The following is a 19633-nucleotide window of genomic DNA, read 5'->3' on the forward strand; positions in this document are numbered from 1 at the left end:
AACAAAGGAGGGGGAGGAACAAAAAAAAGCTGATAATTGCAAGTGATCAAGCTTTGCGATCTGCTTTGAGCCAAATAACCTCCTCTCTTGCAAACTCAGCCAGCTTAAAACTGTCAATAGATTGGAGCCTGCAGTTTCCCATGTGGCTCACCACAGGAATGGTGGGGAGTAGGAAGAGAGAGGGTGGGGCAGTGCAGCGTTTTTAAAGAGGATAAATTTTGGCTGAGGCCCAAACCCTGCATGTGGGCCTGATTCACCCTGACATCCAGCCTGAGATCAGCGGTGCTCTGCTCTCGCAGACGCTGCGGAAGGAACACAGTGATATAACAAAAGCCCTGGGTGTGAACATGTGTGGATCACAGGAAAAAATGGCTTAGGAGTAAAGACAAGCCAGTTAATTGACAGAAAAAAAACTGAATGAAAAGTGAGAAAAACAGGGCAGAGAGAGATGAGAGCAGGTTGGTGAAAGGTTTCTTGGTGCTCCTGCTGGCTCAGCTCTTGAAGACGGACTCTCCTCGGGCTAAAAATACACCTAGACTTCGTTGTCCTCTTTGAGTTGTTTACTAGACAGATTGGCTCACTCAAACTCCACCGGTGGTGCTTCTTTATATCCCCTACTGCTTCTAAAGCCATTTTAAACCTTCAGCGCATCCAATTTTCATAAGCAGGTGGAGGTAAAGTTTCCTGCTGTAGCTCCATATCGCCAGTGTGATAACAGAGATCTATCAATCGCACGGGGAGGATCTGGTGTCAACGTTTTGCTACGTATGTGTGCAACAGTTTTTACATATCTGTGCTAAAATGATGACAGAATTTACAGCCCTGTGACATGGTAATTACCCTTGGCTGGATTTTTTTACATAGCTCCTTTAAGGAAAGCCCTTCGCCTGTGTAAGCTGAGAATGTATCCATAAACGCTGACTGGATATAAAGTGACTTCTTGGTACACTCCCACTACCAATGCATGAAGCATAGATCTGGGTTTTGGCCCGAAAGGGTTACATCCAGGTGAAAACAGAAAAAAAAGAAACACCATTGTTTCATTCCTTTTTTAAGCATGCAGAACCTGCAACATTCTTCCCAGCAAGTCCACCTGCAGCTCTCAGAGGGTGCTAATCCCCTTTGGATGGCTTTTGCAAGGCATTCATCATCTTTGACTTCACAAAAACACACTGGTTGTGTTTTTTATAGCAACCAATGAACCTGACTCCTATGCATTTCGTGGATGTCCTGCTAAACTTAACCATGCAGTCACCGGGGAAAAACTAACAAGAAACTGCTGATCCCGATAGCCATGTGCAAGCCTCGTTACTTCTATTTAGTTTTTAATTACACTGGATGTTTTTATCTCCCTGGAGATAAATCACAATTCCCAAAAAAGTTGGGATGCTGTGTAAAATGTAAATAAAAACAGAATGCAATGACTTGCAAATCTTATAAACCCCTAATTTAATCACTGTAGAACATAGAAAACATATCAAATGTTTAAATTGAGAAAATCTTACAAAATAAATAAATAAAGGTCATTCTGAAATTGATGGCCGCAACACATTTCAAAAAATCTGGGACAGGATCATGTTTACCACCGTTTAGCATCCCATCTTCTTTTAACAATGATCTATAAACATCTGGGAACAGAGGAGAGCAGCTGCTGAACATTTGAGAGAGGATTGTTGTCCCATTCTTGTCTGATATAAGCTGCTCAACAGTCCTGTATCCAAATGTTTTCAGCTGGTGAAAGGTCGGGACTGCAGGCAGGCCATGTGGTTGTAATTGATCCAGTATGCTGTTCACCATTGTCTCGCTAAAATACGTAAAGCCTTCCCTAAAAAAGACATCACCTGGATGGGAGCATGTGTTGCTTTAAAATCTGTATATCCCTTTCAGCATGGATGGTGCTTTTCCAGATGTGCAAAGTGTCAATTCCACGCGCACTGATGCAGGCTTTTGAACTGAGCGTTGGTAAGAAGCTGGATGGTCTCCCTTATATTTTCCTAAAACAATTTCAAACTTCAAATCGTGTGACCACAGAACAGCTTTCTACTTTGCCTCAGTCCATTTTAAACTGCAGCGTTTCTGGATCATGTTCACGTTTGGCTCCTTCTTTGCACGATAGATCTTTCACCTGCATTTGCAGATAGCATGACAAACCGTGTTCACAGACAATGATTTCTGGAAGAATTCCCAATTTTTGGCCTTGTCCCCTTCAAACTTCAAATCGTGTGACCACAGAACAGCTTTCTACTTTGCCTCAGTCCATTTTAAACTGCAGCGTTTCTGGATCATGTTCACGTTTGGCTCCTTCTTTGCACGATAGATCTTTCACCTGCATTTGCAGATAGCATGACAAACCGTGTTCACAGACAATGATTTCTGGAAGAATTCCCAATTTTTGGCCTTGTCCCCTTGCACACAGAGATTTCTACAGATTCCCTCCAGATTTGTAAACCCCGGCCCATCAGAGAAACTCTACCTCTCTAAAATGTTTTTCTATAAGCAATCATCTCACTGACCTGCTGCCACTTAAAATGTTCCTAAACTGTTCCTATATGTACCTCTTACTTTCTCAGCCTTGCTGCTTCTTCCACAGCTTTTTAAATGCACGGTTGTAAGCTTGTCAACCTAAGACAAGTTGAGGGTTGACAGGCTCATAGTGAGTGAGAATGTTAAACTACTAAAGCAAGAGAACTGTCAGAACCTACCCCCCGGCTATGTATTATTTTCTGATGTCACTATAAAGTCTACTATAAGTCAGGTTAACCAACACGGGTCTTTTGGATTCGTCTGCGCGTGCTTGACAACAATCAGCTGAATCCAACTGATCAAACAAACTGTGTTACTCTGTCAATGATCGCGTGTCACCAGAGTCTGCACTAATGGGACTGTTTCTCTCCCACCTGCTGCGGCACTTATATAATCCTGACACCCAGCAGGAGGGGCTGCATAGGTCAGTGTACCAGTGAGAAAAAAAAGCCAAATGAGCCGCGGTTTGATTCACGCATTCATCCCAGGTGTGCGCATGAAAAAGTTCCGGCAGTCCTGCACGACTCCGTCACCCATTTTTGAGGAGGACTGCAAACGTACCGTCCAGCGGACTATCTTCACGTTACCAGCTAATAAGACGACTGTTACATTCATTATCGTAGTAACGAGATGCCTCCCCGTGCCAGCAGCACGCGAGGCCCTTTTGTGCATTTAACCCCGCACTTGCTCGCAGCTGAACCTGGATAACTCAGCCCACCTGGCAACGGGGAACACTTGCGACTTAAACAAGCCAACTACATCTACTGACCACCTGCGGAAAAGCCCCCCTCCTCTTCGTCGTCGGGCTGGGCAGCCCTCCAGCGCTAGCATTGTGTGTTTACGCTAAAAGCACACACTCTCACGCGCTCTGCTTTAATGTTGCCTCCGCGACGAACGAACTTACCTAAATCATCCATGTTGGCCGGAAATGGTTCCAGTGCCGAGAACCGGATCGGTCCTCCTCTCCGACGATCGCAGCTGGACTGGAAGCCTCTAAATCGCCAAATCCCCGCTCTTACTGGACGCAGTGAAGTTTTCAAGTCCCCCTCCTGCTGCTGCTCCTGCTCGAGTCGACGCGTCTTAAACACACTCACAGACACACACATACCCAGCTGCCCCCAGCAGTCCACATCCAGCCAGCCCACCCCCAGCCCACAAGCTACAACACGCAGGGACCAGCGACATCTAGCGGCGGAGAGTGGTGTTGAAGGGACGCTACAGTACATTCAGTTGAGCGCAGTCTGGAGTCAGTTAGACTGAGTAGATTATTTTACTTGAAAGAAAAAAAAACTATATGGGACCCTAATAAGTCATATTGTTCCAGAGTTTCAATACTTTATGTAGTATAAAGGTATTAGATTTTATACATTCTTAGAAGATTTAAATGTAGCTTTTTACATTTCCTTTGTTATTCTTGTATTTTTTATGTCAGCTAAATTTAGTTTTTTTTGTGTGTTAGTTAATTCAATCTTTAATGTCGTACATTCTTGCTGATAGCAGTGTTTACAGTTAGCAGAGCAAGCTCACAATAAAACAGGAAAAAATGATAAAATTAAAATGACTATCCGCGCAAGCTAGAGATCCTCCTCAGCCTCACAATGAAAAAAGAAAAAAAGAGAGAAAAAAGGAAGCTAACCGAGGTCTCCGGGGAAAATAAAACAGGGAGAGGGGAAAATAAAACAGGGAGAGAGTCAGACATGTCAAAATAAATAAAATAATTAATTAAATGGCTGAATGACTTAAATGAGGTGAGGCAATAAACGTGTTTTTTAAGACCACCTGTAGAACATAATAAGGTGGGCTCAGGTTTTGAGGTGTGTAGCAGGTACTCTTTCTTGTGGAGAGGTTTTGTCAGAGTTGTTCATCTCCGAAGGAAGGAAGTAGGAGATATTAGGAGATGTGAAGGTGAGGAAGGAAAACGACAACCATAAGCCAGTGTTCCTCCTTTAAGAGTTTGAAATGACGAGGACTGTAGATTTTATTATTGATGATTTTATTATGTCTACTTGCATGTTATATGCACTACTGTAAGTAGCTAGTCAAAATGCCCGTGTCTTCTGGGATTACATACGGACAGTGAAATGCGTTTTGTTAGGTCAAACAAGCATTTGTCATTAAAAAACTGACTATTTATTTATTTTTATAACTAAAAAACTGTAAAATTATAAAAGAAGAAATGTAGCTGTAATGTCGTGTAAAGAGTAATGTGCTAAAAGGCAACATCATTTTTAAATGGCCACATGGTGGCAGTAGCTTCACATTATCAGACCTTCATTAACTGGTCTCTGGCCTAAGCCCTACCACACACCCCCATGCCTCATTGATACGTGCAAAAAATGACTCAAAGCAGCTTCTCAGCAGAGAAAGAGACTAATTGTGAGAAAAGAGGGGAAAATATGGAGTATTTTAAATGGTAATTTATGCCTGGTAAATAAAGAGAAGCTTGCATGTAGAAGGAGACAACTGACAGAAGGTTTTTAGTAGTTATTAGGGATACTATGTTGCTATTTACTTGCACTGCACTTAAAGCCAGTTTAAGAAAACATGAGTTCCTGATTTCAGGATAAAGTGCTAGAGGGCTTAAGAAAACATTTCTTATAAATAACGAACTGATACCTCGTCACATGTGACGTTTGTGTTCTGTGACTTTGAAGAAAAGTCCATCTTAAAAGAAAAACACATGAGAGAAGACTTTTTCTTATGCGTTAACAAAGATTTTACCCTTACACTAGAAAATGAGGAGATAACTCAGACCACAGTCATTATCTGCACAGCTTAAGTCAGCTTTCTTTGAGCAGACGCACTCAGCACAAATCGACAGTTCTCACAGAAAATCCATCCATTATTTCTCAGAGGTGGAAATAGACTAAATACCATTTAGGCACAGTGTTAAATCTCAATATAAACCTCTGTGAGAGAGTGTTAATTGCACTCTCAGCACACACTAAAACGCTTCCCCTGATAAATGATTGGTGTAACTTTCCTTTAATATTCCTGCAGGGAGTTACAAAATTACACTGTGTGTTCAGCAGTGAGATGATGGCTGGTTTTCATGGATTTTATGTCACGTTAACATGCTGTTATTTTTCTTCTTTTAATCTTACTTCATGTAAGATAAAGGCTTGCTTTTGTTACCTGAGAGTTCAGAGTTAACGGGTTAACTGTTGCAGTGTGTACTTGTGCTTTGAGAGGGAGGAGTTTTACAGTGAATAACCACAGGCAGGAATGATTTCCTGTGTCGTTCAGTGATGCATGTGGATAATCTCAGTCTCTCACTGAATGTGCTCCTGTGACTGGCCAGCATGTCATGGAGTGGGTGGGAGGTTTGGTCCAGTATTGACCTAATCTTGGTGAACATCCACCTCTCTCACACCACCTTAGGGCGAGCACAGCTCCATCCCCACAACATAACTAGCCTTACAGCTCAGTTTATTGAGTCCGTTGATCTTGATCAATAGTACTCTGGGCTTTCCAAGGTCTTTCAAAGTTTTTCTCTGTACTTTAGCTGCTTTTTCACTTATTTCCAGTCCAGTCCTTGTACCTGACCATTTTCAGAGGAACTGTTAGTATACATTATTGTTATTTTGTTAGCAACTTAAAAGTGACCTGTGAATCATTCAAGCTTAAAGCTACAGCTAACTCAAAGAATGAACCAGTGTTGTATCTATACATAACAGACAATTAGCAGTGAAACAAATGCCATTGAATGATTTATTATCATTTGTTACAAATTTGGCAAAAAATGCCAAAAAACAACAACCAGTTTAACAGGCATGAAATAGTATTTTTGGCCAACAAGGTGATTCTTAAAGAGCTAGCTGAAAACCTGGCATATCTCAGCACAGTGTGCAGTGTGTCTTTAAAAATATACTACAACTACTACTACTAATAATAATAATGATAATAAGAGTCAAGACAAAAAAACTATCTACAGCAGATGACCAGTATCTGAAAGTCATCTCCTTAAGAAAGAGGAAAAAAACTGAGCAAAGACCTGACACTGGACCTAAGAGATGCATCTGACTCTTCAGTTGATTCATCTAATGGTCACCGAACCTTTGTTCGGTGAAGAAATTATGGCTACGAAGAAGCCATTCTTACGAAAGGGAAACAGGGAGTTAAGGATGAGGTACGCTGAATTACAGAAGAACTTGACTGAAAATCTGTGGCAACAGGTCTGATGGAGTGATGATTCCAAATTTGAAATCTTTGGTTCAAAGTATTGTCAGTAAGTATAAAGCAGTCAGGAGATAGGTACAACAGTGAGTGTCTAGAGCCATGTTTTGAATTATAAAGGCAGAGTGCCGTTAGATTTTAGAAGTTTGCGGCTGACTCTGCAGTAGTGAGGAGTATCAGAGAGGGGTGTAGTGGACAGCTTTGTTGCAGGCTACAAGCAAAACCATCTGCAGCCTAACATGGCAAAGACTAAGAAACTGGTTGTGGGCATGAGGAGGACAGGAACACAGTGGCCCCTGCTTCCATCCATATGTATTAAAAACACCTCAATGTTCACACTGACAAAAAATTGGATTTCATTAAAAGCTCTCTACAAAAAGTACTGAAGCCTTGAGGTCCTTTTGCATCTGCCAGACGATGCTCAGGATATTTTATGGGTCTGTGGTGGCCAGTCAGTGCCATCCACTATGCTGCAGTGTGTGGGGGCAGCAATCAATAGACTGAACAAACTGATCTGCAAGGCCAATAACACCTTGTGCGCGGAACCCGATTAACTGACAAAGGTTTTAGAAAAGAGGATGCTGCCCACGTTAAAGTCAGTATTGGACAACTCTTCACACCCTCTCCATCCTGTGATGGATAGCTACAGCAGCACATTCAGTAAAAGAGATACGGGAAATCATTGCTACCTTTGGCCATGAAAGTTTACAACTCCTTGTTATGACACCTGGACTATTTTCAAATTTATATCTTGTCTGTAGGGTACATACTAGTGTTTTCATTTTGGAATATTTCATTTAAATTTCAGATTTCACTCCAAGTGCCTTAGTTTTTCTTTTTTATATCTTTATGCATGCTCAATCATCCAGGTAAGTAAACCCTAATAGGTTGATTCTGCTCATCTGGATGCAACATTTTCAACGGGAGGAATATTTCATCACTCATTCAAGTGACTTCTTCATTCTCAGCTGACTGCAGGTTTCCCCAACCTTATAACTGAAACCAGCCCACTGAATGAACTGAGGTCAGTTCCTTGACCATTTATATGCAAATTGTCATGACTACTGATCAGCAGCTACTGATCTAAACCCATTGATCAAAGACCAAATATTTTTTATGCTTTCTATCTTTCATCTTTATATTTTCAGTGAGCATCTCTAACAACATTGTCCCAGTGGATTAAAAAAGTATTCTGACTCCAATGACAATGATCACAAACACACCGCCCATGCAGTAAAAGCATACAAAACAAAAAACAAAAAACACACACAATGAAACAGTATCTGTCATGGCCCCCAGAGCCCAGACCTCATCCTTTTTGAAGCAGTGTGGCATCATCTTGTCAGTGAAGAGAACAAAAGGCATCCAACTTCCAAAGAAGAGCTTTGGATGTCCTTCTAGAAGCCAGGAGAACTATTCCTGAAGACTACTTAAAGAAATGACAAGAAAGCCTGTCTAAGAGAGCTCAGGCCGTGTTGAAGAATAAAGTTGAACACGTTAAATATTCACTTTCAAGCTCAGTAAAATTGTACAAACTCTTTTTTTTAAAAAGTACTTTCATAGAGTATTTCCATTTGTTTGCACACGTTGTAAGAAAACATTACACCTATTTTCTATGAAAATATACAGAAATGAGGCGTGGCTCAAGACTTTTGCCCACCAGTTTACATGTTAAACAGAGTAACATGGGGTGATTTTTCATGGCAGTCCTAAAACTACTGTCAGTCTCTCTGCCTCTGTCTTGGTCTCCATGCTGTCATGAGGGATACACTTGGCTGTTCAAACTCCAGCCTCTTCAGTATGTTCAGCAGCAGCCTGGTAACCTTTGTTTCTCATTTGTCCCTGGACCTGAGCAGCAAACACTCAGTCTTAGAGCTAGATAGGATCTGCAAATTTAGGTGACAGTGATTTTGTCAGTAGTAATTTCTACCAGACAAAACTAAAAATTGAAAGAGAAATGTATGTTTTCCCTTCACTGACCACATGCTGCACTTGCAGACAGTTTAAAACTGGAGCTGAAATAACCAAGCCGATCCAAACACTCATCCCTCACCATTCCCCTCGTGTCTCGTCTCATCCACAGTATGAAGTATTCACGGTACTCCTGCCTGATGCTGTCAGACTGGCTCCTCCCTGCCCTTAACACTTCAACTGGAACAATCAAGGATTTACACCCCCTGCTTAACCCTGCCAAGGTCTCAAGTCGGGTAAGGCGACGGTGGTGAGGATCACTCGATGGCATCCTTTTGTGAGCAACCTCCCCCCCCCCCCCCCCCAACTCCTCAGTATAGCATTACCCTCTTTACATCACCACAACACTAAAATAACAACAGGGCTTTGTCTTAGTAAAGCCCTTTGTTTCAGTAGCCAAACATTTCCATGCACACCCAACACACACCCAACTTTCTGCGCGCACACAGACACTGGTGCAGGCATGTTTTGGATTCTACAGGGTCACCAGCTGCACATGCTCGCTATTCTTAAGTACTCAGATGCACTACCTAACATGGATTTTAAGGAGTATCTGGTATAGTCATCTGTTCAGGCAGTAATTGTGTGATCCTTGAATAGGTAATGACAATTCACTGGAAATCAGGCTTTATCGAGTCTGTACCAACTTCCCCACACTGGCATTCAATAATCTGAGCAAAAACAGCAGAATCATAGCTCTCGTAGCTTTAAAAATCTTTATTAGACTGACAAGCAAAGACCTAACAAGTGGCTATGGTAACAACAGGCATGTGGTTATTAATATAGAAAATGATAAGGAAAAATAATTTAATCAGTCTCAGGTGAATGTGGGGGATATACTGTGGATAAAGCAGAAAAAGAGCACGGCACTTGATGATGTTTGATGCTGTAAACTTCCCATTTTTACAGGCTGGAAAAAGACTATTTGTCAGGATCCTCCTCCTGCTCTCGAGTGAGGACAATACAGAAGCAATGGTGTCATAAAAGCTGAGTAAATAGTCCACATTTCCTTTATGTGCAGTGAGTCAGTTTCAAGTCACAGCTGGGTACACAAACTGACTTTCTACTTCTCGAATGCATTTAAATGAAGGTTCACTCCTGGTCCTTCTCCTCTCCATGAGTAATGATGTGAACCAGGTTTTTGTAGTCCAGGTTTCCAGCCACATCCGGGGGGAAGGCAGCAAACATCTGCTCCATCTAAACAACAGAAAGGGAGACATTAACACCACTTTTATCAGATGTTATCCCCCACACAGCCCATAACCCAGTGTGCATAAAAAGGGTGTTAAGATGATTCACTCAGGGGTTTTTTTTGCATGAAAATGTGTCTGACGTGGACGCAGGTGGTCGTCATGATGACGTTCATCCTTGTATTTTATTTTTTTTTTTCAATTCAACTCACTCACACTCACAAAACTGTTATAATGATGATAATTAGCATGGGCTGGGAGAATGCAATGTACCTCTTCAGCTGAGAATCTGTCGGCTTGTGTCGTTAGCATCTGTGTCACGCTGGAGAGGAGAAAAAAAGGAAGGGAAAAAAAACGCTGTAGAGATGACGAGACTTCTTTTCACAAGTGAATGAACTGTACAGGACACAATGGGTTTTAATCATTGTGGAGCTGAGCTGTGTGAGGATGAATGACTGCAGTCAGACTGAGTCATAAACTGTGAGCGGCAGCTTGCTCACTTGCAATAAATTTGCATATGCAAGCTGATGCCGCGTGACAAGTGTGAGAAGCCACTTACTAGTCCTTCCTCAGGACCCCTTTACCCTCAGGGTCAAAGACTTTAAAAGCATTGAGGATGGTCTCTTCCGGATCGGCACCTGGGAACATCAAAACAGCACTGAGACACATTTGCATCAATTCAGTGTTCATGACTTAGATGTAGTTTTACTGGCCAGCCAGTTACCTTTCAGCTTCTCACCGAACATGGTGAGGAAGACGGTGAAGTTGATCGGGCCAGGAGCTTCTTTGAGCATGTCATCGATCTCTTCTTGTTTCACATTCAGACGTCCTGCAGCACCAAAGAGTCAATGTGAACGCACAGCACGAGCGAGGATGAAGACTTTGAGTGTTTCTTTGACTGGTGTCCACATACCTAAAGCAGCAAAAGTGTCCCTCAGATCGTTCTTGTCGATGAAGCCGTCTCTGTTCTGGTCCATGATGGTGAAGGCCTGAGATCAGAGCACGGGAAAAAAAAAAAGGCATCCAGAGTCACATCAAACAGTTTTACATTTTCTTTTTTTGGGTTCTCTTAAATTTTTGGTAGGCCATCTTTATACATGAACACTGTTTAGTATTTATAACGCGTTACCCTCCCCCCTCCACCTTGGATTTAGTCTGGCATCCTGGGCATGCCCTGCAGTTCATCTGCAGCCTAATCACTGATGACAAAGTCTGGATGTCTGGGCACCACTGTCCCTCATACCAGCATACCGCAAGCCTTACTGCTATCAAGCCAGCAAGTGGGCAAACAGACAGGTGCGCATACTGCCACAATGAACAATGCAAGTAGAAAGACAAAGAAAGAAAGTGGAGACCTTTCTGTGTAATGCTTTGTGCAGTTTATTTTTTAATGCAGAAATGCCTGAACCTTGGTGAGCCGACTCGCATATTAATATACCCTTTGCGATATTTCTCGGCAGTTCTCTGCCAAACAGAAATCCGTGAAATAGAAAGTGGTTTCAGCAGCATTCACCTCTTTGAATTCCTGGATCTGGGCCTGCTCAAACATGGAGAACACATTGGAGTTGGCTCCCTCTGCTGCCCTCTTCTTGGCTTTCTTGGGGGCCTTTTTTAGCACAAAGACAGGAGAGGTGAAGCAGAAACTACACGTTTGTTCAGGTAAAACTGCATGTCAGAAGAGATGAATAAATAGGTTTAAGCATCTTTGTAAGAAAAAGCAGTTTAAACAGCAAAACAGCTACAGACAAACAATTAAATAAAAGTTATGTCATCTTTTCATCCCCCCGCAAAAAAGCAAATGTGCTTTTAAATGATATGCAGGTGAAAAACTGTTATTTATCTCATCAAAACAACTGCAGCATCCTCAAAGCCATAAGACACACCTCCCAACAAACACTGCACACACACACACACACACACACACATACACTACACAGACTTACCATGGCTGAGCAGCTGGGAGGTCAGACCAACAATGATGCCAGTGAACAATAGGGAGGCTGTGGGTGGCCTTTTGTAGCCCGCAGCCCTCCGCTCCAGTGGATGATATTTATAAACTATGCCCTCTTTAGGAAGTGACAGGTAAATGACGCTTCATACAGCATATACAGTATCGCACGCTCACACACTCTCATACATAGCCGCTCACCCTGCGGAGTCCTGATTGGCATTCGACAAAGAGAGTGGAATAACTGGTCTAGAATATCAAGAGCAGACTGAAGGTGAAAGCACTTAATCACTTTAAACAAGACTCCATCCACAGGGCATTGTCTTGTCTGTACGAACTACTGACTGCAATTGTTGTAAGTGAATGAGAGTGCTGTATAGTAAAAACAAAAGCAAGAGCGTGATCTGTCAATCTGTTGGTCCATAGTCTTTCCATAGACAGCATTATTTATAAAAGCAAAATGAAAGGAGAACTTTGGACTAGCCTACCTAACTCGACCTCTGTGACACACTGATCTTTATGATAGCCACAGGTTAATCAAAAATGCATAAGTGATATGATTAGAGGCTTGTTTGACCGATAAACTTCTGCCCGCCTATTTTGCAGTAGCACTGACAGGCTTGTGAGCCTTTACATTCAAAAAGTATTTAAGTACTGCAGAGAAATAAGAACATACTTCTTAAGACATACAGAATAAACTGTATTTACCCAGCGGGAATGAATATAAAACAAATCAATCTGAGAATTTGAAATGCCCAAAAGATGTAGAACTAAAACCTGATCTGTGAAAGATTATGTCAGTGTATTAAAGCAAAGCATTTGCAGATTGAATTCACCGTCTCTTTCTAACTGTGATCTGTGTGCCAATCATTTCTTGTTCCCCATCTGATAAAAGGCATGAGAGTGCCTGAAAAAGCACCAGCTCATTATGTGTTATTTACTGACCTGTCAGGTCTGTGTTAGTGCCAACCTTCTTCACATCATATCTTTGGCTCTGCTTACTTTGGCCAGACAAAGCAGTGTAATACAGCATTGCACAGGGCTCTTACATTAAATCACTTAATTTATTCTATCAAGGTAATTCAAATTGGTGATATTTATGGCAAAATGTCAGATTTTCAGGTCGTTTAGTGGGTTCTGTGTCCCTACAAATGGTTAACTTAATTTAATAGACAGATAGGAATTAAAAGAAGCCAGAGAATCAAGTGGCATCTTCAGTCTTCTTCACAGGGATTATGGTACTAAGCTCATGGATGTCAACAGCTCTAGGTGAGACATACTGCGTGAGACACTGAACACGTCCTTACAATGTGTCTCTCAGCAACATTAACAAATCATCCCCCATCACTCGGGGCTCCCAGGTCAAGAAAAGTGACAGCGCGTGAAAATGAGCTGAATGAGCCGAGGTTGGGAGGTGACTGGTCTAAATAAACTTAAAGCCTCCTCGCACTCGATCGTCTTACTGCTAAATAAATTGCAATGGACGAACCAGCAGCAGATGCCGTCTGTGTTGTCTCGCAGCGTGTACAGCGCGCACGCAGAGGACACAATTAGACGAGTTATTGTTAACCCAGGACGCAGATGCTATTGTTAAAAAAAGGCTTCTTCTTCAGCTCCTCTCAGATCAAGCAGCCGCTGCAGCTACTGTGACTGGAATGGCAGGCTGAGCGCTGGGATCAGACACCTATAAATAGACGAAACCTTCTCCAACACAATGGATGTGGACAAATGGCCGTGTCACTGGCCGTCTTGAAACAGAGAGGGTAAATGCTTCAGAAGTGACTGTTTTATGATGCTTATCCACTCAGATAAGTTTAAATGTCTTTGTAAAGAGACACACAAGCACAACAGAAGGAGGCACAATCGAAGTGAAATGCAATGATTATAATATTTAATACTCTGTGACAAAATCTCTACAGGGAACGCTAATTAAACATTTGTTAGCAGACATCAATATCATATCCAGCGTTACAGCATTATGATTCAAGATCATGTGAATGAGAATACAAATTTAAAAGAATCTAAAAATAAAATCAAATACGATGGATGACCCTTTTGTACAGAGTCCTATAGAGAGAAGAAGACATGTGCAATCTAAAGCATTTGGTGCTTTGTTTTTATTGTTGTTGAACATTGAGACCAATGAATCGGCTGTATTGGCTTTAAAATACATTCAGGAAGATTTTAACCATCTTAAAAATAATCATAGGGGACTTAAAGGCGAAGAAATCCTCCTAGTGAGCGCCTAACTGTTGACAGGCAAACTGGGCAAGTTAAAGTTTGGCATCTCGTTTGTTTACATTCAAAAAATACTGCTAAAATCCACAAAATATTCTATTTCTATACATCAGATCATGATGTACAGAAATACATCCATCTTAGCCATGTGAACCGAATGAGCGTGGATGGACTTTAGCATTTGTTGTGATTGGACTGGATGTTTTAACTTGCCAAGAATGCCTTAAAGAAAAAGAAATTCAAAGTTATATAATATAGTTGTGTGAATTTACTGTGCAAATACATGAGAGTTTAAAGATAGAAAGTGTTATTCACGTGCTTTGTTTTTAAAAATGTAGATTAAAAATATAACCCAAATGAGGCAGAAGCAGAAGACAACACCCCGTTTCATTTTCGAGATATATATATCCATGCCATTAACGGATCAGGGAAAAGAAAAACAAAACAAAAAGATTTTTTCTTCATCTTCACTTTAAACAATTTTGGGTTATATACAACAGCAGGGGGCATTGTACAAAAAGAAATGCTCAAGTACTATGTTTTAAGCTTCAAACATGATCTTTTTTCCCTCTCGTCGTTTAGGTCAGCACTGAGGTTTTGCCTTTGACAGATGGAAGTGCATACATAAGTTTGTTTGAGATACAATCACTCACTTGATAAAGGACGTTTGGACATTAAAAGAATACTCATCGGACATTCAAGAGGACACACTGTCACTTTTTTTTTTTCCTTTAACAAAAATAGACACGGCTTATCCAGCCTTGAAATTCCTTCTTAATATATATAAAATTATGTCTCGTCTATTTACAGTCAGATAGCGTTCTGAAGATTTAGAAAGGTCCTGCTCCATTGCTGCTGGGGATTGTGGGTAGTGCAGTTTTAGTGTGTGGTTCTACAGAGTGTATTTTTTGGGAGGGATTATATATTAATTCATTTTGATTCAATTTATTCATGCTTCAGCCGAGTCCGGTCAGCATTACTGACCAAGGACCGAGCTGAAAATGATTGTAATTAGCCGATAACGATTGTGTGTTAACATGTGAGTACAGGGCTGGAGCCAGAAGTAATACTCAGTGTCACAACAGGTGATCTGCTAGACATTTGCCCTGATCTGTAGCTGCTGTGGACAGCACATGTGGAAATGAGCCACATGTGTTAATGGCATTTTGAATAAAATGACTAAATATATAGGCATCACTTGCTATGGCTGTGCTTATCCATTGTAGTTAACGCTGCTAGAGTTAAATGAAGCAAGCCAAACCCAGTAGTCTTAACTTGAGAACTTATCTCAGATTTTCTTTGTGGAAGAAGAAATTATATATAATTACTAATCCCTACTCGGAGTAGAGAACACATGCTCCAATGCATCGCAAAAAGCCCTGCTCAGGTGGTTAATATGGCATTTTGTTGACCTTTATTTAAAACTATAACCTGAAACTAATGACATCTCTTTGTTTATCTGGTGCTCGCTACGTTCTGACAGCTACAGTTGTTTTCCTCCATGGGTTTTTCACTTTGGATATCAGGCAAAACAGATGTGTGGCAGTGTTTCATCATGAGTTGGTAACATTCTCACTGGTTCTCCGCTACATCTTCTCTCTTTTCAAACATGAACTTCTTCTTCCACAGTGGACACGAGGGTCTTTTGTCCTTCAAACAGATGACTGATCCCACACCTGTAGGGTAAAACCAACAAAATGAAGTCAGGTTAATATAAAGATTTTGAGAGTCAAAATGTACACTAACACAAGAGTTAGACTAAGTGTCCACAGCCTTGAAAGCTGGTCTTTCCATGTTAAGTACACCTGAAGTGTCATGAAAATCCACAGTATAAGCCAAAACTAAACAAATTTAAAAGACAACGTGAACACTGCAAGACTATAAAGTCTGGGGAGAAATTTATACTCCTTAAAGGTCTGTAACAGTCCATCCTATAGTCATAGTATTTCACTCAAAACAAGACATCACAACCCACTACTGTCATAAAAGCAGCATGAGTGCATCACGAACCACTGAATCAACCGTCTGAATAGAAACGAAGAAGTTTTGTACTGAACCTTTTACCATACTCCAACAGTTTCCAATGTATGTCAATAAAACATAAAAATATTCAGCTTATTGCCAACAGTTACACATTAAGTTAATGTAATGCAGAATTTCTTGACAAACCTTGTTAACAGGGTTTATGGGCGTGCGTCCGGAGCCAGTATGAAGCCTTTGACGCTCTTCAAAACGTCCAGGGGACCTCTCCCTACGAACATCCATCATCCTGCCAGGGGAGCGGTCCATGCGAGGGTCGGCCATGGCCCTGCCTGGGGATCGCTCCAACCGGGGGTCTGCCATGGCTCGGCCAGGCGACCCCACTATCCGGCTTTCCAGCATTCTGCCAGGAGACTTCTCTCTCTCCAGTGGACGGCTTGGGGACTTGTCCCGCCGAAACTCTGTGCGAGCCTCTCTGTAACGATGTGGTGTGCCTGGGTCTCCATGGACCAGAGGATTGGCCGCCAGCCTTTTAGAGATGTGCTCATTGTAGGAAGGAGGACCACGCTTGTTGGGACTGTCGGGAGGAACCAAGGTTAAAATAAAGAAGGAAAAAAAGGAGCATTGGGCAAATGTTGGGCAATGTTTTTATTTGTCTCAGTTCTTGGACTTAGTTTGGCACTGTGGGACTCTGGTCACTCAGCAGATTTGGTGAGATTGATGGACTTGCAATTAAGCTGATTTAATAAGCTAATATATAAATACACAGCACTGCTATTTGTAATCAGAACAGACTGATCATATAAATTCAATTTGGTTTCCTAAATAAGAGTGGACTCTGTCACTGACAACAATTACTGTAGAACAAAGCTTTGACTTGCAAAGCACAGTCAGTAAGCGTCACGATGAGTAACAGACCAGTCATAAAAGGGAAGATGTCAGTCTTTATTCAAAAATTTCCTTTCTACATTTGACACAGAACTTTAAAAAGTAATTTAGGTAAAATAAAGAATGATGACGACAACATTTTTTAAAATCTGCTACAGATAAAAAATGAACTCTTCTTCCTGCAAAAGACAAAATGATGGCATTACTCTCTTGTTTTTTTTTGTTTTTTTTTTAACTAGTTCAAACATTTAAGCCAAACTTACGACCTATAGATGCCAACCTGTGCCCCTCAGTGCCAGCTAGGCCCAGTGACTCATTAACACCAGTGTACACAGAACAGAAGAATGTGCTTAGAAATCTCCCTCTATGTACATCTCTGACCTACAAACCCATTTCCAAATATTTGGGATGCTATGTATAAAGGTGACTGGCAGATGGTATTTAATGCTATTTGTGTGTCATTACCTGCGTCCAGAGCCATTACGCTGCAGATCTCCACCGTCTTGGCTTTGGACAAGGTTGCCCTTGCAGCAAATGACCCGAAGTTTGTTCTGATAGGATGAAGCCAGGTATATGGCTCCAGAGGAAATGGCTGGGCCAAGGTAGCGTGGGTTAGGGATATCCAGATGTGCGTATGAGTGAGGACTGGAAAAAGAGAAGAAAAATCAGCCATGGCAGAATTAGAAGTTGGAAAATAAAAAGAACTTGATAAACAATTTAAAAAAGCTGAGAACAATCTTACCCAAGAGCAGCATGTCCCTGAATCTCAATGACGTCCAGAGAGTTGAAGTAGGTCACAAATAGGTAAGGCTCTCTATAGGCTGAAATACAGAAATACAACTTGTTATTTTAAAAAACCTAAAAATCCTTAAATCAAGAAAACTATTTTTGGCCTTTATTTGAGAGAACAGTGAAGACCAGACAGGAAAGCAGTGAGAGACTGAAGACGTGCAGCAAAAGGCCCAGAGTCAGACTCAAACCCAGGCCTCTGCATTGGGCCTCGCAGGATATGGTCACCTGCTCCACCCGGTGCCCAAAGAAACTACGCTTCTAGTAAACATGCAGATTTACACTTACCAAATGAGAGAGGCAGACGGCTCCATTTGATGTCCTCACTTCTACTTCTGCGGCCATATGCATCCACAAACACACCAAACTCTGCAAAAAATAAATACATAAACAAAATGAGTTATTTAAATTTAGCATAGAATATGTAACCAAAAAAGAAAACAATGACTTTAGAAATGCTTAGAGATCGCTTGTCAAATACAGATTCTAAGACAAACTGTTCCACAACTTTGTTTATCCACTAGTTTGGGGATGTGTATACACATTCAACTGAGAGGGTTTGCCAGCAGAAGTAACTGTCTAACCATGGAAACAGAGCAGGTATTCATCCTTCTGTGGAGCCGTGGTGACCTGGATGATAGAGATGGGGAAGCTGTGGGAGGACGCCGCAAACACAGCTGACGCTAGTGTCACATCGTTTTTATCCAAGAACTCTGCAGAGAGAAATCATTAGTATCATTCAGCTTGTTCAGGTGTGAATGTTGGAACCCAACAGAGACAGAAACACCCTTGAGTGGACTTTGTTGGAGCACCATCTGGTTGTAAAGAAATAATACTAAAGAAACAATAATGCTGCATTTGACAGACCTTCCAGTACATACTGCTTCATCTCAATCTCATAGAACTTGTTGGTGCCGATAATGATACTGTAGCCAGTGAAGTGAATACAGCTGCAAGGCTCTGATGTCTCAATCTCCTGCAAACACACACACAAAAAAAGTTTTTTTCAAAAACTCATTATTTCTAGAAGAAAACCAGAGCAGCTATATTTCCTAGAAAAACAATGTCCATTGTTCACAATAAAGGTCTCTTCACTGTAAGCTGTTCACTTTTAATGCTCATTCACCTTTCTGATGCAGAACTTGTTGAGGCCTTGATTATGCCGCAGGATTGTAATCTTATTGGGCATTGCAGCACAAATACAGAGCCCATTATCAATCTGTAAAGAAAGAACAATTCTGCAATCAGGCAGCACACAACACGATGCCATTACTGTGATGTTCAGCTCCTTAACTCAGACCCAATAACAGTCCACAAGGACTCTGCTCCCTGCAAGTTACAACATGACTCACCTTTCCAGAGGAGAAGAGATGGCATCCTTTGACTGTCTCAAAGATGAAGGGGTTGAGGTCAGGCTGAGCTGGGAGATGGGACTGTGACAAAGACTGTTTCACCTTCTTGATCTCTACCAGGCACAGTGCCCTCTCCTCCCCTGAATGACACATCAAACATGCCAAGTGTGAGATGATGCGCATCATCTTCTCATTACTTCAGCACTTTCGTTCGCTGTTACTTCAAAGCACACATTACAGTTTCTAAAAGATAACCATAATGTGATGTAATGTGTTACAATAAATGCACACTATCCAGAAGCATTATGTTACAGCTGAAACAGTGTACGAGGAAAACATAAATCTGATAATATCATAAAATAACTTCAATATAATGGCCTCCGTTAACTGACCAGTGATCATCAGCAGCTTATCAAGCTCCTTCAGGATCTGGATCTGGAAGACGGAGGTCAGGCCCGGGATGTGAGTCAAAGAGTTCTTTATCACATTCAGAGCATACAAACCCTCCTCAGAACCAACCAAGACAATCTGCAAGAAAGGACGAGATCACCAGAGCTTTAAAAAAAAACAAAAAGAAA

The 19633-nt window shown here is 41.5% G+C and overlaps 3 protein-coding genes across 10 annotated transcripts in view; all 3 read right to left on the reverse strand.

The window, feature by feature from the left end:
* The window catches only part of LOC146518875 (paxillin-like), a 29663-nt gene extending 25993 nt beyond the window's left edge, over positions 1-3670 (reverse strand). The window contains exon 1 of one of the 2 annotated variants that reach the window (XM_085159855.1): positions 3428-3670. In XM_085159855.1, the coding sequence (XP_085015981.1) occupies positions 3428-3629 (202 nt within the window). In that variant the 5' untranslated portion in view covers positions 3630-3670. The remainder of the gene's footprint in view (positions 1-3427) is intronic. The other variant, XM_085159853.1, reaches the window with a different exon arrangement.
* Positions 3671-9372: 5702 nt separating this feature from the next.
* Positions 9373-11884, reverse strand: myl2a (myosin, light chain 2a, regulatory, cardiac, slow). The gene is made up of 7 exons (XM_085159636.1): positions 11804-11884; positions 11374-11466; positions 10774-10849; positions 10585-10689; positions 10420-10498; positions 10134-10182; positions 9373-9867 (listed from the first exon to the last, which is right to left on the reverse strand). Exons 1-7 carry the CDS (start codon positions 11804-11806, stop codon positions 9763-9765), a joined length of 510 nt encoding a protein of 169 aa, XP_085015762.1. The 5' UTR covers positions 11807-11884; the 3' UTR covers positions 9373-9762.
* A 1793-nt stretch (positions 11885-13677) lies between these two features.
* The window catches only part of cita (citron rho-interacting serine/threonine kinase a), a 43972-nt gene continuing 38016 nt past the window's right edge, over positions 13678-19633 (reverse strand). For all 7 annotated transcript variants that reach the window (XM_085159630.1, XM_085159624.1, XM_085159625.1 and 4 more), the window contains 10 exons: positions 19448-19583; positions 19056-19195; positions 18830-18922; positions 18571-18679; positions 18288-18416; positions 17992-18072; positions 17657-17735; positions 17380-17559; positions 16216-16603; positions 13678-15722 (listed from right to left, as the gene is read on the reverse strand). In XM_085159630.1, coding sequence (XP_085015756.1) covers positions 15699-15722; positions 16216-16603; positions 17380-17559; positions 17657-17735; positions 17992-18072; positions 18288-18416; positions 18571-18679; positions 18830-18922; positions 19056-19195; positions 19448-19583 — 1359 coding nt within the window. In that variant the 3' untranslated portion in view covers positions 13678-15698. The remainder of the gene's footprint in view (positions 15723-16215; positions 16604-17379; positions 17560-17656; positions 17736-17991; positions 18073-18287; positions 18417-18570; positions 18680-18829; positions 18923-19055; positions 19196-19447; positions 19584-19633) is intronic.

This window comes from Neolamprologus multifasciatus, chromosome 5, assembly GCF_963576455.1.
Source record: "Neolamprologus multifasciatus chromosome 5, fNeoMul1.2, whole genome shotgun sequence".
In the NCBI taxonomy this organism is placed as follows: domain Eukaryota; kingdom Metazoa; phylum Chordata; class Actinopteri; order Cichliformes; family Cichlidae; genus Neolamprologus; species Neolamprologus multifasciatus.

Bases quoted from the DNA above. Each gene is read 5' to 3' on its own strand.
- myl2a (XM_085159636.1), bottom strand. The intron at 10,850-11,373 runs GTGAATGCTGCT...CTCTGATCTCAG, and splicing joins AGATCCAGGAATTCAAAGAG to GCCTTCACCATCATGGACCA. The intron at 10,183-10,419 runs GTAAGTGGCTTC...TCTCCTCTCCAG, and splicing joins GGGGTCCTGAGGAAGGACTA to CGTGACACAGATGCTAACGA.